We start from the raw sequence: 17997 nt of genomic DNA on the forward strand, positions 1-17997 counted from the left end.
CTCTGGTTTGTAAGTTGATGGAGAAGAACCTGAGGGACAGGATTTATGAACCTCTAGAGAAGTTTAGTGTGCTCAAAAGTAGTCAGCACGGCTTTGTCAAAGGCAAATCGTGCCTAACGAGCCTGGTGGAGTTCTTTGAAAATGTGACTAAACACATTGACGAAGGAAAAGCGGTAGATGTGATTTACATGGACTTCAGCAAGGCGTTCGATAAGGTCCCCCATGCAAGACTTCTCGAGAAAGTGAGAGGGCATAGGATCCAAGGGGCTGTTGCTTTGTGGATTCAGAACTGGCTTGCCTGCAGAAGGCAGAGTGTGGTTGTAGATGGGTCTTTTTCTGAATGGAGGTCGGTCACCAGTGGAGTGCCCCAGAGATCTGTTCTGGGACCCTTCATGTTTGTCATTTTCATAAATGACCTGGATGAGGAAGTGGAGGGATGGGTTGGTAAGTTTGCCGACGTCACGAAGGTTGGTGGTATTGTGGATAGTTTGGAGGGATGTCAGAAGCTGCAGCGTGACATAGATAGGATGCAAGACTGGGCGGAGAAGTGGCAGATGGACTTCAACCCGGATAAATGTGTAGTGGTCCATTTTGGTAGGTCAAATGGGATGAAGGAGTACAATATCAAGGTTAAGACTCTTAGCAGTGTAGAGGATCAGAAGGACCTTGGGGTCCAGGTCCATAAGACTCAAATCAGCCTCGCAGGTAGAGGAGGTGGTTAAGAAGGCGTATGGTGTGCTGGCCTTCATCAATCGAGGGATTGAGTTTAGGAGTCGGGAGATAATGATGCAGCTTTATAGGACCCTCGTCAGACCCCACTTGGAGTACTGTGCTCAGTTCTGGTCGCCTCATTACAGGAGGGATGTGGAAATGATTGAAAGGGTGCAGGGAAGATTTACAAGGATGTTGTCTGGATTGGTTGGCATGCCTTATGAGGATAGGCTGAGGGAGCTCGGTCTTTTCTCCTTGGGGAGACGAAGGATGAGAGGTGACCTAATAGAGGTGTACAAGATGTTGAGAGGTATAGATTGGGTGGATTCTCGGAGGCTTTTTCCCAGGGCTGAAATGGCTGCTAGTAGAGGACACAGGTTTAAGGTGCTGGGGAGTAGGTATAGAGGAGATGTCGGGGGGTAAGTTTTTCTCACACACGGTGGTGGGTGAGTGGAATCTGCTGCCGTCAGTGGTGGTGGAGGCAAACTCGATAGGGTCTTTTAAGAGACTTCTGGATGAGTACATGGGACTTAATAGGATTGAGGGTTATAGGTAAGCCTATATATAAGCCTAGGTAGGACCGGCGCAACTTGTGGGCCGAAGGGCCTATTTGTGCTGTATTTTTTCTATGTTCTAATTGGGCCAGTGGGCTGACGAATGGCAGATGGAGTTTAATTTCGATAAATGCGAGGTGATCCATTTTGGTAGATGGAACCAGGGCAGGACTTACTCAGTTAATGGTAGGGCATTGGGGAGAGTTACAGAACGAAGAGATCTAGGGGTGCATGTTCATAGCTCCTTGAAAGTGGAGTCACAGGTGGACAGAGTGGTGATGAAGGCATTCAGCATGCTTGGTTTCATCGGTCAGAACATTGAATACAGGAGTTGGAAAGTCTTATTGAAGTTGTACAAGACATTGGTAAGTGCACACTTGGAATACCGTGTACAGTTCTGGTCACCCTATTATAGAAAGGATATTATTAAACTAGAAAGAGTGCAGAAAAGATTTACTAGGATGCTACTGGGACTTGATGGTTGGAGTTGTAAGGAGAGGCTGGATAGACTGGGACTTTTTTCTCTGGAGCGTAGAAGGGTGATCTTATAGAGGTCCATAAAATAATGAGGGGCACAGATCAGCTAGATAGTCAATATCTTTTCCCAAAGGTAGGGGAGTCTAAAACGAGAGGGCATAGGTTTAAGGTGAGAGGGAAGAGATGCAAAAGTGTCCAGAGAGGCAATTTTTTCATAGAGTGTGGTGAGTGTCTGGAACAAGCTGCCAGAGGTGGTAGTAGAGGCATTTACACGGGTAAGATGGGTATAGAGGGATATGGGCCAAATGCGGGCAATTGGAATTAGCTTAGGGGTTTAAAAAAAAAGGGCGGCATAGACAAGTTGGGTCGAAGGGCCTGTTTCCACGCTGTAAACCTCTATGACTCTGAGTCAGTAAGTGAGTTGCAGTAGGATTTCTAGCTTCTGATCTGCTCTTGTAATCACCAGTATTTATAAGGCGAGTCCAGTTGAGTTTCTGGTCCATGGTAATCCCTATGTTGTTGGTGTGGCACCTTGTTGAATGTCTTTTTAAAATCCAAATGTGCTGTTTGAGATCAAGCTGTGTCTGGAGCAAGAAACAACAGTATTTCAGAATGATGACCTTTCATCCAATTTTGTTAGAGTTAGAAATGTAATAGATCTTAAGAAAGTACAGTAGTAGAAAAGTGTAGCTGGGAAAGCCAGTGGTAAGGTGGAAGGCAGTCGAGGTTAAATGACAAAAGGATGGCAGTACAAGGTTGAAGGAGACAGTAATGGGTCAGACACTGAAACAAAAGGCAAGTCCAGAGGAGGTGTGTATGGGAAATAGCAGAATTATCACCTACAGCAACTGTGAGGTTATAATTTAAAATTGTTGAACTTTTGAGTCCTGAAGAATATGAAGTGCCTAATGTGTTGAGCTTTGTCGGAACAGAGTTGCAGCCCGAGAACCTATTTCAGATTATGATGGAGAGTTAAAATGACAGGAGGCCCGAATCTTGGGGTCATGCTTACAAACTAAATGCTGATGTTTCACAGAACATTGGCCCCATTTGCATTAGATATCCTTAGTATAGGGCCAACTGCATCAGGAGCAATGAATACTGTGTGCTAAATTGAAAGAAGTATAAGTAAATTGCTGTTGGGTGGAACAGTGAGAAGGGAAAGGATAGAAGGGCAGTTGGTGCATCTTGTGTGTTTAGAAGGAAAACATAGAATGGGGAGCAGATGTGGAGAGTAGGCTAAGATTGGTACCAGTGACATAAGTAGGACTAGCAAAGTGGGTTCTGCTTAGAGACTGAACAGCTAGTGGCAAATTTAAAATACAGAACCTCGAAGGTAATTTCTTGATTATTACCTGAGCCACGAGCAAACTGGTGTGGGTAAGTCAGATTCGAGAAATAAATGTATGACTCAAAAACTGGGTTTCAATTAATGGGGCAAGGCCTCAGTACTGGAGCAAGTGGGAGCTGTTCCGTTGGAGTGGCTTCACCTGAACCACACAAGGCTGAAGGGTGCAGTAATGGGTCAGACGACATGACCAATGCTCGGTGATTTGTATAACTAGGGCAGTAGAGAAGGCTTTAAACTAAATAGTTGGGGGAAAGGATGATATGAGAGTCAACGTAGCAAATCAAAGGTATTAGAGCAGGATAGTGATTTTTTTTTAAAAAGATAATCAGTGTGTGGCAGGAAGGGATGGAGTACAAAATGAGTTCAGTATGTATTCAGGGCAATTCCTCCGAGCAGTACCTTGTAGAGGCAACAAGAGAGCAGGCTCTCAACTTGGTAATAAGCAATGAGACAAGGTTAATTAATAACATAGAACAGTACAGCACAGAACAGGCCCTTCGGCCCACGATGTTGTGCCGAGCTTTTTCTGAAACCCAGATCAAGCTATTTCCTCCCTATCATCCCGAAGTACTCCATGTGCCTATCCAATAGCTTCTTAAATGTTCCTAAAGTTTCTGACTCCACTATTCCTGCAGGCAGTCCATTCCACACCCCAACCACTCTCTGAGTAAAAAACCTACCTCGGACATCCTTCCTATATCTCCCACCATGAACCCTATAGCTATGCCCCCTAGTTACCGCTCCATTCACCCGAGGAAATAGTCTTTGAACCTTATGGTGAAGGAGCCTGTAGGTGACAGTGATCATAACCTGTTAGAATTTCATCTTCAGTTTGATTTGATTTATTATTGTCACATGTATTAACATACAGTGAAAAGTATTGTTTCTTGTGTGCTACACAGACAAAACATACTGTCCATAGAGAAGGAAACGAGAGAGTGCAGAATGTAGTGTTACTATCATAGCTAGAATGTAGAGAAAGATCAACATGATGCAGGGTAGGTCCATTCAAAAGTCTGACAGCAGCAGGGAAGAAGCTGTTCTTGAGTCGGTTGGTACATGACCTCAGACTTTTGTATCTTTTTCCAGACGGAAGAAGGTGGAAGAGAGAATGTCTTGGGTGCGTGGGGGGCTTAATTATACTGGCTGCTTTGCTGACAGCGGGAAGTGTAGACAGAGTCAATAGATGGGAGGTTGGTTTGCGTGCTGGATTGGGCTACATTCACGACCTTTTGTAGTTCCTTGCGGTCTTGGGCAGAGCAGGAGCCATACCAAGCTGTGATACAACCAGAAAGAATGCTTTCTGTGGTTCATCTGTAAACGTTGGTGAGAGTCGTAGCTGACGTGCCAAATTTTCTTAGTCTTCTGAGAAAGTAGAGGCATTGGTGGGCTTTCTTAATGATAGTATCAGCATGGGGACCAGGGCAGGTTGTTAGTGATTTGGACACCCAAAAACTTGAAGCTCTCGACCCTTTCTACTCCGTTGATGTAGACATGGGCATGTTCTCCTTTATGCTTCCTGAAGTCGATGACAACCTCCTCTGTTTTGTTGACATTGAGGGAGATTGTTGCCGCACCAGTTCACCAGATTCTCTATCTCATTCCTGTACTCTGTCTCGTCATTGTTTGAGATCTGACCCACTACGGTGGTGTCGTCAGCAAACTTGAAAATTGAATTGGAGGGGAATTTGGCCACACGGTCATAGGTGTATAAGGAGTATAGTAGGGGCTGAGAACACAGCCTTGTGGGGCACTGCTGTTGAGGATGATCGTGGAGGAGGTGTTGTTGCTTATCCTTACTGATTGTGGTCTGAGAGTTAGGAAGTTCAGGATCCAGTCGTAGAGGGAGGTGAAGTGTAAATCTAAGACTAGTGTGTTAAAACTGAACAAAGGTAATTATGAGGATATGAAAACTGAGCTAGCTAAAATGAACTGGGAAACTAGTTTAAAAGATAGGACAGTAGAGATGCAGTGGCATCTCTTTTAAGGAGATATTTAATGACTAAACAAAGATTTATACCAACAAGAAAAAAAGACTCTTTGAGAAGGATACATCATCTGTGGCTGAATAAAGAAATTAAGGATCATATCAAGTTGAAAGAAATAGTATAGAAATCTCTAAAGATTAATGGTTGGTCAGAAACTGAGTCAGATTTTAATTCAACAATGTCTTAATACTTTACTTTCTCCCACTTATTTTTTAAGTTAAGCTGCTAAAATAAAAACAGATATTAAGAGTTTCATATTTAAATAGAAAAAGAGAAACTAAAGCCAGAATTGATCCTCTCGAGAGTGAATCTGCGGAATTGAAAATGGTAAACAAAGAAACATTGGAGGCATTATATAGGTATTTTGTATCTGTCTTCACTGTAGAAGACCTAACTTCCCAAAGATTCAAAAGGTGAATGGGAAGAAGGAACTTTAAAAAAATCACCATTAGGGAAAAGGTGCTGGGATAACTTCGACCTAAATAAAGGCTGACAAGATGCGAGGGTCACTAATCTGCTTCCCAGGGTCATAAAAAAAATGGTTGCAGCAATAGTATATGCATTGGTTATAATCTTCCAAAATTACTTGGATTCTGGAAGGGTCCCAGTGGATTGGAAAATAATGAAAGTAGCACCTTTTATTCAAGAAAAGACGGACACAGAAGCATGAAACTGTAGGTCAGTTAGCCTAAAATCTGTCATGGGGAAATTGCTAGAATCCATTATTAAGGAGGTTATAGTCGGATACTTCGAAAATGATGTGATCAGGCAAAGTCAAGATGACTTTGTGCAAGGGAAACTGTTTAATTTATTAGAGTTCTTTGAAGAAGTAACAGACAAGGTTACCATATATCATAGAATCCCTGCAGTATAGAAGCAAGCAATTCACCCATTGTCTGCACCCAACTCTGTGACAAATCATCTTACCTGGACCCTTTTCCTGTAACTAAACACATATTTACCCCGCTTATCCTGCTCACCTACACACCTAGGGACACTAAGGGGCAATTTACTATGGCCCATCAAACCTAACCTGCACATCTTTGGACGGTGGAAGGAAACCGGAGCATCCGGAGGAAAGCTACACAGAGAATGTACAAACTCCACACAGTCACCCAAGGCTGGAATTGAACCTGAGTCCCTGGTGCTGAGGGTTGACGAAGAGGAACCTGTACATGTACTTTGTTTGGATTTCCAAGAGACATTGGCTGAGGTGCCACATTGAAGCTTCGAGATAAAGACCTTGTTAGCGATACAAGATAAGAGCACATGGTCTCGGGGGGTGTCATATTAGCTTGAATAAAGGATTGGTTAGTTAATAGAAAGCAGAGAGTAAGTTGCAACTCATGGAGTGCCACAGGCATCAGTGCTGGGGCCTCAACTATTTACAATCTACATCAATGACTTGGATGAAGAGACCAAAGAGTATGGCAGTTAAATTTGCTGATGATGCCAAGATAGGTGGGAAAATAAGTTGTCAAGAGGTGGTAGAGAGTCTCTACCACCTCTACTCAGAGTAAGTGATGGGGCAAAAAATTGGCAGATGGAGTATAAAATGGGGAAAATGTGAACTTGTCCACTTGGGCTGGAAGAATGGAAAAGCAGTTTACTATTTAAATGGAATGTGATTGCAGAACAAATGTGCCTTTGTTTGAAAAGGGCTGCAGGGAAAAACCTGGGAACTACAGGCCAGTGAGCCTCACATCTATAGTGGTAAATTGTTGGAAGGTATTCTGAGAGACAGGTTCTACAGGCATTTAGAGAGGCATGGACTGATTAGGGACAGTCAGCATGGCTTTGAGAGTAGAAAATCATGTCTCACAAATTGAATTGAGTTTTTTGAAGGGGTAACCAAGAAGGTAGATGAGGGCAGTGCAGTTGATGTTGTCTACATGGACTTTAACAAGTAGGTTGTTGCATAAGGTTAAATCTCATGGGATCCAGCATGAGGTAGCCAAATGGATACAACATTGGCTTGATGACAGAATAAGAAGTCTCACAACACCAGGTTAAAGTCCAACAGGTTTATTTGGTAGCAAAAGTCACTAGCTTTCGGAGCGCTGCTCCTTCGTCAGGTAAGCGACGAAGTTCACTTACTTGACAAAGGAGCAGAGCTCCGAAAGCTAGTGGTTTTTGCTACCAAGTAAACCTGTTGGACTTTAACCTGGTGTTGTGCGACTTCTTACTGTGTTTACCCCAGTCCAACGCCGGCATCTCCACTTGATGACAGAAGCCAGAGGGTAGTTGTAGAGAGTTGTTTTTCAAACTGGAGGCCTGTGACCAGCGGTGTGCCTCAGGGATCAGTGCTGGGTCCACTTATTTGTCATTTATATTAGTGATTTGGATAAGAATTTAGGAGGCATGGTTAGTAAGTTTGCAGATGACACCAAGATTGGTGGCATAGAGGACATTGATGAAGGTTATTTAGGATTGCAATGGGATCTTGATCAATTGGGCAAGTGATCTGATGAATGGCAGATGGAGTTTAATTTAGATAAATGCGAGGTGATGCATTTTGGTAGATTGAACCAGGGCAGGACTTACTCAGTTAATGGTAGGGTGTTGTGGAGAGTTATTAGAACAAAAAGATCTCGGGGTGCATGTTCAAATCTCCTTGAAAGTGGAGTCACAGGGTGGTGAAGAAGGCATTCAGCATGCTTGGTTTCATTGGTCAGAACATTGAATACAGGAGTTGGGACATCTTGTTGAAGTTGTACAGGACATTGGTAAAGCCACACTTGGAATACTGTGTACAGTTCTGGTCACCCTATTATAGAAAGGATATTATTCAACTAGAAAGAGTGCAGAAAAGATTTACTCAGATGTTACCAGGACTTGATAGTTTGAGTTATAAGGAGAGGCTGGATAGACTGGAACTTTTTTCTCCTGGAGCATGGGAGGCTTAGGGGTGATCTTATAGAGATCTATGAAATAATGAGGGGCACAGATCAGCTAGCTGGTCAACATCTTTTCCCAAAGGTAGGGAAGTTTAAAACTAGAGGGCATAGGTTTAAGGTGAGGGGGGAGAGAGATACAGAAGGGTCCAGAGGGGCACTTTTTTCACAGAGGGTGGTGAGTGTCTGAGTGCCAGAGGTGGTGGTAGAGGCGGTTACAATTTTGTGTTTTAAAAAGTGTTTCGACAGTTACATGGGTAAGATGGGTATAGAGGGATATGGGCCAAACCTGGGCAATTGGGACCAGCTTTGTGGTTTTAAAAAATGGGGGCAGCATGGACAAGTTGGGCCAAAGGGCCAGTTCCCAAACTGTAAACCAACTTGGTACAGAAGGTTCTGGGTGTCCTGGTACATGAGCCACAATAAGTTAGTACGCAGGTACAGCAAGTGATTACAAAGGCAAGTGGAATGTTGGCATTTATTGCAAGTGGAATGTTGGCATTTATTGCAAGGGGGATGGAATATAAAAGTAGCTAAGTTTTGCTGCAGCTGTACAGGGCATTGGTGAGGCATTGGTGAGGCGACAATCTCCAGATGCAATTCTTCGGGTGTATCTTCGGGAGGCAGCAGAGATCTCCAACGTGGGGAGTATGTGAGGTGACTTTTTCCTCTTCGGTTGCTGCACCGTGGATCTCTCGGTCGACTGTTCCGGTTCATTGGCTGTCTCATTGTGTTCGCCAAACGAAATCGAAGTTCTCAGCCGAGGGCTCAATTTCTGCCCCACCACCAAAATGGACCCCATCAGTCTTGCAGCGGACACAGAGGAATTCATCAGGTGATTTAGGCTGCGGAAGTTCTTCCACAAACCCCAAGAGGCCAACAGCAAACACAATGAGGCGACATCAGGACTCCTATGTACTGTTTTGGGCTCATTTGAAAAAGGGTATATTTGTTAGAAACAGAGAAGGTTCACACACTAATACCTGAGATGAAGGGCTTATCTTGTGGAGAAAGGATGAGCCTTTCCCCAGTGGAGTTCAGAAGAATGAGAGGTGGTCTTATTGAAACATAAGATCCTGATGGGAATTTACAGCAGGAAGATGTTTTCACTAGCGGGGGAGACTAGAACTAGGGGACATCGTTTAAGAACTCTGAAATTTGGGCTATAATAATGTACTGTTCAAGCTAGTCTCTAATCATTCATGTGTGTAAATACTTTTGCATATATGGGGGTAGCCTTCTATTAAACTTAACTTTCCCCCACGTAGTAGCATGTGTAAGCTTTCATTGGTTTTTTTATTCATTCATGGGAAGTGGATGTTGCTGGTGAGGCCAGCATTTATTGCCCATCTTTCATTGCCCTTGAGAAGGTGGTGAGCTGCCTTCTTGAACAACCGCAATCCATGTGGAGTAGGTACACCCACAGCGCTGTAAGGGAGGGAGTTTCAGTGTTTTGACCCAGTGACAGTGAAGGAGCAATCGTATATTTCTAAGTCAGGATGGTGAGTGGCTTGGAGGGGAGCTTCCAGGTTGTGGTGTTCCCATGTGTCTGCTGCCCTAGTCTTTCTAAATGGTAATGGTCATGGATTTGGAAGTTGCCTTCTAAGGAGCTTTGAGTTCCTGCAGTGCATTTTGTAGATAGTGCTCACTGCTGCCACTATGCATCAATAGTGGAGACAGTGAATGTTGGTGGATAGGATGCCAATCAAATGGGCTTTGTCCTGAATAGTATCAAGCCTCGAGAGTTGTTGGAGCAGCAATGATCCAGGCAAGTGGAGAGTATTCCATCACACACCTGATTTGTACTTTATAGATGATGGATAGACTTTGGGGAGTCAGGAGGTGAGCTACACACTGTATGATTCCTAGCCTCTGACCCGCTTTTGTAGCCACATTTATAATGCTGATCCAGTTCAGTTTATGATCAATGGTAACCCCCCCCCAGGATGTTGATTTTGGGGATTCAACATTGTTAATGTCATTGAACGTCAAGAGGTGATGATTAGATTCTCTCTTGTTGAAGATGGTCACTGCCTGGCACTTGTCAGCCCAAGCCTGGATATTGTGCAGACTTGTTGCATTTGCACATAGTTGCTCCATGCTCATGCTTTTTATAATGTATCTTCTTATTACGCTTAACTAGGTGCTGCACATTCATCTCAAGTAGGAAAGGATGTTGAACCTGAGAAGTCAGATCGAGGATCCTCCCAGTGTGCCAGTACATCAAGTATTTTCCAGAATTGTGCAATGGAGGTAAGAAAATTATACATTTTGCTTGCAAAAGACATGGGGATGAATTCTAAACTATATAAACTGAAAGGTTGAAGCCAAGTCTTGAAGTATTATGTGGAAACTCATATTTGCACCTAATTGAATAGGCAGGATTTAATGTCCCATTTGAAAAATAGCGTCTGCAACAGTGTATTATTCCTTTAGTACTGTACTGAAGTTCCAGCCTTTTGTGTCTTTATTTTTTGTACTTTAATCCCCAAGCATTGACTGAAAAGGGAGACTGCTCCCAATTGAATCAAGCTGTCTTTGATTTTGGAGTTGATCGATCGCATGTTTGGGGTTGATCGACATAATATTTGGTTGCTAATCATGCAGAGGGAGCAAATATTGTGCAATCAGTAGACACATTAGCAACAACTACCACTTTATTTTTTAAAGTGTTGTGAATTTCTATTAATTTGATCTGAGGTCTTTTATATTGCAACAGCTTTGTGAAATTATCTTGCAGACTTCAACGTTCTACGCTGAAGTAAAAAAAAGCTATCGTAGAGGTGGGCACACAAGATCAATTGCTACTCATTTCACCAAAACCTGGCATCTTCCTGTAAATAGGACGGTGACACAGTGGTTAGCACTACTGCCTCACAGCGCCAAGGGGCCCAGGTTCAATTCCTGGCTTGGATCACTCTGCGGAGTCTGCACGTTCTCCCCGTGTCTGCGTGGGTTTCCTCCAGGTGCTCCAGTTTCCTCCCACAGTTCGAAAGACGTGCTGGTTAGGTGCATTGACCATGCTAAATTCTCCCTAAGTATACCCCAACAGGCATTGGAATGTGGCGACTAGGAGATTTTCACAATAACTTCATTGCAGTGTTAATGTAAGCCTATTTGTGACACTAATAATAAAAAAATAAATAAAATGAGTGGCGAATTATATCCAGACAATACTTGTGGCTTTTTAATTGTTTTACATTGCTGCATTGGAAGCACTTCTTTGACTGCCAATGTCAGGCACAGTGAGGAAAAGAAGGAAAAAATAAATGATGCAACTCCAGTTTACTGAGAATTTTAACATCAAGTTCCTGTTTTGAAACTATGCCCCTTATACTGAGATCCATTATTTGTAACATCCAGAATATCCATGAAGACAGTTCATTCTTTCACACCTGGATTGTCAGATTAATTTTTTTTGTGTGGATGCCATTTTCGATGCTGAGTTCACAGGCTATCATTTTTTGTTTTGCTATTGCACTTCTAAGAATGTTGCAATGGAAATTATACCCAAGAGTAATTTTATATGACAGTAACTTCAAGTGATTTTGTGGTAATTTGAGCACAAAGGAAATCTCTAGCAGTTATCAAAGGTCTTCTGTGCCATTCCTGTCTTGCCAACCAGTTATAGTAATGTTGACTGTTTATGGTGTTTGAAAGCATTAGCTTTAATTGTTTTAAGTTAATTCAGTAGTTTTTGCTTCCATGGGGCTTTTTAAATGCTGCATCCCTTGGGTGTGTCATATTTCGTAATATTACTGCATAATTGTTTGATTATGGCCAGTTCATACACCTTGTTGTATTTGTCATTTATTTGATTGAGAATTATCAAATAGATGGAGGTATTTGATTAATGTGTTCTATTGTACTTTTCCATCCAAAGGTATTGATGTCCAGCTGTTCTCAGTGTCGTGTTTGTGAAGCTTTAATTTATGATGAGGAGATTATGTCCGGCTGGAGTGCAGATGATTCAAATCTTAACACCACTTGTCCATTTTGTAAAAATACTTTTTTACCAGTTCTAAACATTGAGTTTAAGGACCTACGGGATGCTGGAAGGTACTGAATTATTTAGATTTCTTCTGCCCTAGTTTATAAAATTCCATGTTTGGTGCTACTTTTTTTTTTGAGAATAACATTTTCTTTGTGAGCCTTTGGGAAAGGGTGCAGTTGAGGAATGGTGGAGAGTTGGGTGGATGCATCCTAGCATCTACTTTGTACATTCTTCCTCCTTTCTCAGTCAGTACCAGGTGTTTGCTATGCTTCTGAAAATATATCGAAGAAATTGGTAAAGTTGAGTGATCTCATTGGAAGTGCCACTGTTTTCCTTTGTGTTAAGATAAATATTACATATAAATGCATTGTGCATTCTTTCTACCTACTAAAAGCCTTATTAGGCTTTCCTGTTAACTGATTAAATGAATGAACAGTGTTGTAGCAAAATTAATATTGACTCGCGATGAAGTTGCTTAATCTTGAAATTGTAGTTATGCAGATTTGCTTTTTGCCATAAAATTACAAAACTTTCTGTCCGTACTAATATGATCAGTACCTGAATTGAAGTTTGTTTTTCAGTTTTTTCTTGAAGTCCAGTGTGTCTGGCGACAGTTTGCACAGCAATAATGTAAGCACAGCAGCTGACCGTGTCATGCAGAAAACTGAATGTGCCCCTGCCACAACAAATCCATTAAACTTGGATTCACCAGTTCCCACAGTAACTCAAGAAGAGTCAACTTCTGAAGATAAACGGTAATATTTCTGTCATCTATAAATGACCCTTATTCCATTCTTGTTAGTTTCTTTGTCTAACCATGTTTTGTTTGCCAGCATTTATTTATTTCCTTTGTCACATACTATTCCCAAACAACTCTTCTCTCACAGACTGTTGGATTCCAGAACTGCACACAATACTCTATGACCTCTATAGCTGTGGCCTAACCAATGTTTTAAATAGTTCCAGCATAACCTCCCTGCTCTTAAACTTAGTGCCTCGGTTAATAAAGGCAAATATACATTATGCCTTCTTAACCACTTTATCCACCTGTCCTGCTACTTTAAGGGATCAATGTACATACACACCAAGGTCTCTGATCCTCCCTGCTTCCCAGGGTCCTGCTGTTCATCATGTATTACTTGTCTTCTTTGTCCTGCCTAAGTGCATCACCTCACACTTGGGTGGAGGGAATTCCGTTTGCCACTGATCAGCCCATCTGACATCACATTTATAATCCTCCTGTAATCTCAGGCTATCTTCATTATTTAGCACCCTACCAATTTTTGTCTCATCTGCAAACTTACTAATCAACCCTCCAACATTCAAGTCTAAATCAGTTATATAGACCACAAACAGCAAGGGCCCCAACATATCCCTGTGGGACCCCACTGGATGTGGAGATGCCGGCGTTGGACTGAGGTAAGCATGGTAAGAAGTCTCACAACACCAGATTAAAGTCCAACAGGTTTATTTGGCAGCACAAGCTTTCGGAGTCTCGCTCCTTCAGGTGAGTGAGGAGTTGTGTTCACAAACAGGGCATTTACAGACACAAACTCGATTTACAAGATAATGGTTGGAATGCAAGTCTTACAGGTAATCAGGTCTTAAAGGTACAGATAATGTGAGTGGAGAGAGGGCCAAGCACAGACTAAAGAGGTGTGTATTGTCTCCAGCCAGGACAGTTAATGAGATTTTGCAAGCTGTAGGAGTTACAGATAGTGTGACATGAACCCAAGATCCCGATGGAGGCCGTCCTCGTGCGGAACTTGGCTATCAGTTTCTGCTCAGCGATTCTGTGTTGTAATGTGTCGTGAAGGCCACCTTGGACAACGCTTACCCGAAGATCGGAGGCTGAATGCCCGTGACTGCTGAAGTGTTCCCCGACTGGAAAGGAACACTCCTGCCTGGTGATTGTCGAGCGGTGTTCATTCATCCGTTGTCGCAGCGTCTGCATGGTCTCCCCAGTGTACCATGCCTCGGGACATCCTTTCCTGCAGTGTATCAGGTAGACAATGTTGGCCTGGTCGCAAGAGTATGTACCGTGTACCTGGTGGATGGTGTTCTCATGCGAGATGATGGCATCCGTGTCAATGATCCGGCACATCTTGCAGAGGTTGCTGTGGCAGGGTTGTGTGGTGTCGTGGTCACTGTTCTCCTGAAGGCTGGGTAGTTTGCTGCGGGCAATGGTCTGTTTGAGGTTGTGCAGTTGTTTGAAGGCAAGGTGTGGGGATGGCCTTGGCGAGATGTTCGTCTTCATTGATGACATGCTGAAGGCTCCAGAGATGATGATGTAACTTCTCTGCTCTGGGGAAGTACTGGACGACGAAGGGGACTCCGTCCGCCGTGTCCGATGTTTGTCTTCTGAGGAGGTCGGTGCGGTTTTTCACTGTGGTGCGTCGGAACTGTCGATCGATGAGTCGAGCGTCACATCCTGTTTTTATGAGGGCGTCTGTCAGTGTCTGTTGCGATCCTCCTCATCTGAGCAGATCCTGTGTATACGGAGGGCTTGTCTGTACGGGATGACTTCTTTAACGCGTTTAGGGTGGAAGCTGGGGAAGTGGAGCATTGTGAGGTTATCTGTGGGCTTGCGGTATGGTGGAGTCCTGAAATGACCGTCCTTGATGGAGATGCGTGTGTCCAAGAATGCAATCTATTCCGGAGAGTAGTCCATGGTGAGTCTGATGGTGGGATGGAACTTGTTGATGTCATCATATAGTTGTTTCGATGATTGTTCGCCATGAGTCCAAAGGAAGAAAATGTCATCAATGTATCTAGTGTATAGCATCGGTTGAAGGTCCTGTGCGGTGAAGAGGTCTTGTTCGAACCTGTGCATAAAGATGTTGGCATATTGAGGTGTGAATTTGGTCCCCATGGCTGTTCCATGTGTCTGGATGAAGAACTGGTTGTTGAAGGTGAAGAGGTTGCGGTCCAGGATGAAGCGGATGAGTTGTAGAATTGCATCTGGAGATTGGCAGTTGTCGGTGTTGAGTACTGAGGCAGTTGCAGCAATGCCGTTGTCGTGGGGGATGCTGGTGTAGAGTGCCGAGACATCCATTGTGACGAGGAGTGCTCCTGGTTCAACTGCACCATGTGTGCTGAGTTTCTGTAGGAAGCCCGTAATGTTGCAACAGAAGCTGGGGGTTCTTTGTACAATTGGTTTCAGGATGCCCTCAACGTAGCCGGAGAGGTTCTCACACAGGGTCCCATTGCCTGATACAATGGGACGGCTGGGTGTGTTGGCCTTGTGTATCTTCGGGAGGCAGTAGAGATCTCCAACGCGGGGAGTAGATGGGATTAGAGTTTGGAGGGTACTCTGAAGGTCCGGATCTAAGGTCTTGATCAGTCTGTTGAGTTGGCGGGTGTGTTCTTTGCTCAGATCTGCGGGTAACTATCTGTAGTGTTTCTTGTTGTTCAGTTGTCGGTACACTTCTTTGCAGTAATCCGTTCTGTTCAGTGTGACAGTGGCCTCCTTTGTCTGCTGGTTTGATGACAATGTTGCGGTTAGTCTTGAGAGCGCGGCCGTCCCATCGTTTCAGGCAATGGGACCCTTCAACAACCAGTTCTTCCAGACACACGAACAGCCATGGGGACCAAATTCACACCTCAATATGCCAACATCTTAATGCACAGGTTCGAACAAGACCTCCACCGCACCTTCAACCGACGCTATACACTAGATACATCGATGACATTTTCTTCCTTTGGACTCGTGGTGAACAATCACTGAAACAACTATATGATGACATCAACAAGTTCCATCCCACCATCAGACTCACCATGGACTACTCTCCGGAATCGATTGCATTCTTGGACGCATGCATCTCCATCAAGAATAGTCACTTCAGCACCTCACTGTACTGCAAGCACACAGATAACCTCATGATGCTCCACTTCACCAGCTTCCACCCTAAACGCGTTAAAGTAGCCATCCCTTACGGACAAGCCCTCCGTATACACAGGATCTGCTCAGATGAGGAGGATCGCAACAGACACCCTCATAAGAACAGGATATGGCGCTCGACTCATCAATCGACAGTTCCGACGTGCCACAGTGAAAAACCGCACCGACCTCAGAAGACAAACACGAGGCACGGCGGACAGAGTCCCCTTCGTCGTCCAGTACTTCCCCAGAGCGGAGAAGCTACGACATCTTCTCCAGAGCCTTCAACATGTCATTGATGAAGACGAACATCATGCCAAGGCCATCCCCACATTCCCACTTCTTGCCTTCAAACAACCGCACAACCTGAAACAGACCATTGCCCAAAGCAAACTACCCAGCCTTCAGGAGAACAGTGACCACGACACCGCACAACCCTGCCACAGCAACCTCTGCAGGACGTGCCAGATCATCGACATGGATGCCATCATCTCATGTGAGAATACCATCCACCAGGTACACGGTACATACTCTTGCGACTCGACCAACGTCGCCTATCTGATACGCTGCAGGAACGGATGTCCCGAGGCATGGTACACTGGGGAGACCATGCAGATGCTACGACAACAGGAGAATGAACACCGCTCGACGATCATCAGGCAGGAGTGTTCCCTTCCAGTCGGGGAACACTTCAGCAGTCACGAGCATTCAGCCTCTGATCTTTGGGTAAGCGTTTTCCAAGGCGGCCTTCACGACAATGCAGAATCGCTGAGCAGAAACTGATAGCCAAGTTCCGCCCACATGAGGACGGCCTCAATCAGGATCTTGGGTTCATGTCACACTATCTGTAACCCACACGACTTGCCTGGGCTTGCAAAATCTCATTAACTGTCTTGGCTGGAGTCAATACATACCTCTTTAACCTGCGCTTGGCCCTCTCTCCACTCACATTGTACCTTTTAAGACTTGATTACCTGTAAAGACTCGCATTCCAACCATTATTTTGTAATTTGCCCTGTTGTGAACACAATTCTTCACTCACCTGAAGAAGGAGCAAGACTCAAAGCTTGTGCTGCCAAATAAACCTGTTGGACTTTAACCTGGTGTTGAGAGACTTCTTACTGTGCAGACCCCACTGGACACAGTCTTCAAGTCCGAAAAATACCCCTCGACCATCATCCTCTGCTTCCTGCCAGTCAGCCAATTCTGGATCCAATTTATCAAATTTCCTTGGATCCCATGGACTCTTACCTTCACTCAATCTCCTATGTGGGACCTTGTCAAAACCTTGCTGAAGTCCAAGAAGACTAAATCAAATGCATTCTCCTCGTCTACACACCTAGTCACCCCTTCGAAAATTATATCTAGTTGGTCAGACATGACCTTTCCTTAACAAAACCATACTGACTGTTCTTGATTAATCCCTGCCTCTCTGATTCCAGATTAATTCTGTTTCTTGAAATTGCTTCCAATTTCCCCACCGCGTAGGGTAGACTGACTGGCCTGTAGTTTGCTGGTTTATCCTTTCCTCTCTCCTTGAATAATAGTGCCATACTGGTCCTCCAGCACCCCTCAGGTAGCCAGCGAGGAAGTGAAAAATTTTGCCAGCACTACTAGTTCTTCCCATGCCTTAACAGCCTGGGATATGTTCCATCCGTCCCTGGAGATTTATCTACTTTTAAGCCTGCCAAGCTACTCAGAACCTTCCCTTTGTCTATGTTAACTTTATTTGTATCAGTCCTTCTGCTTTCTATACCCACGTCATGCCTCTATTAGTGAACACCGACACAAAGTATTGATTCAGAACCCTACCTACATCCTCCGGCTCCCCACACAAATTACCACTGTGGTCCTTAATGGACTCTACTCTTTCCCTAGTTACCTTTTTGCCCTTAATGTACTTGTAAAAAAAACTTATAGTTTTCCTTTTTTAACTGTCAATATCCTTTCATGTCTCCTTTTTGCTTTCCCAATTTCCTTTTTAAGTTCCCTCTTGCACATTCTATACTCTAGGGCTTCTGCTGTTTTGAGTCCTTGATGCCTGCCATAAGTGTCCCTTTTTTCTCTTTATCCAGTGATGAAAGTAGGTTTAATAGTTGCTTTCAAAAGAGAATTAGATTAATATTTGAGGGAAGAAAGAAATTGCAG

At 43.9% G+C, this 17997-nt stretch overlaps 1 protein-coding gene across 7 annotated transcripts in view; it reads left to right on the plus strand.

The window, feature by feature from the left end:
* Positions 1-17997, plus strand: part of dennd4c (DENN/MADD domain containing 4C) — a 209926-nt gene that overhangs the window by 174709 nt on the left and 17220 nt on the right. For all 7 annotated transcript variants that reach the window (XM_078214260.1, XM_078214262.1, XM_078214259.1 and 4 more), the window contains 3 exons: positions 10119-10228; positions 11859-12034; positions 12551-12724. In XM_078214260.1, the coding sequence (XP_078070386.1) occupies positions 10119-10228; positions 11859-12034; positions 12551-12724 (460 nt within the window). The remainder of the gene's footprint in view (positions 1-10118; positions 10229-11858; positions 12035-12550; positions 12725-17997) is intronic.

The sequence above is a fragment of the Mustelus asterias genome, chromosome 6, assembly GCF_964213995.1.
Source record: "Mustelus asterias chromosome 6, sMusAst1.hap1.1, whole genome shotgun sequence".
Taxonomy (NCBI): domain Eukaryota; kingdom Metazoa; phylum Chordata; class Chondrichthyes; order Carcharhiniformes; family Triakidae; genus Mustelus; species Mustelus asterias.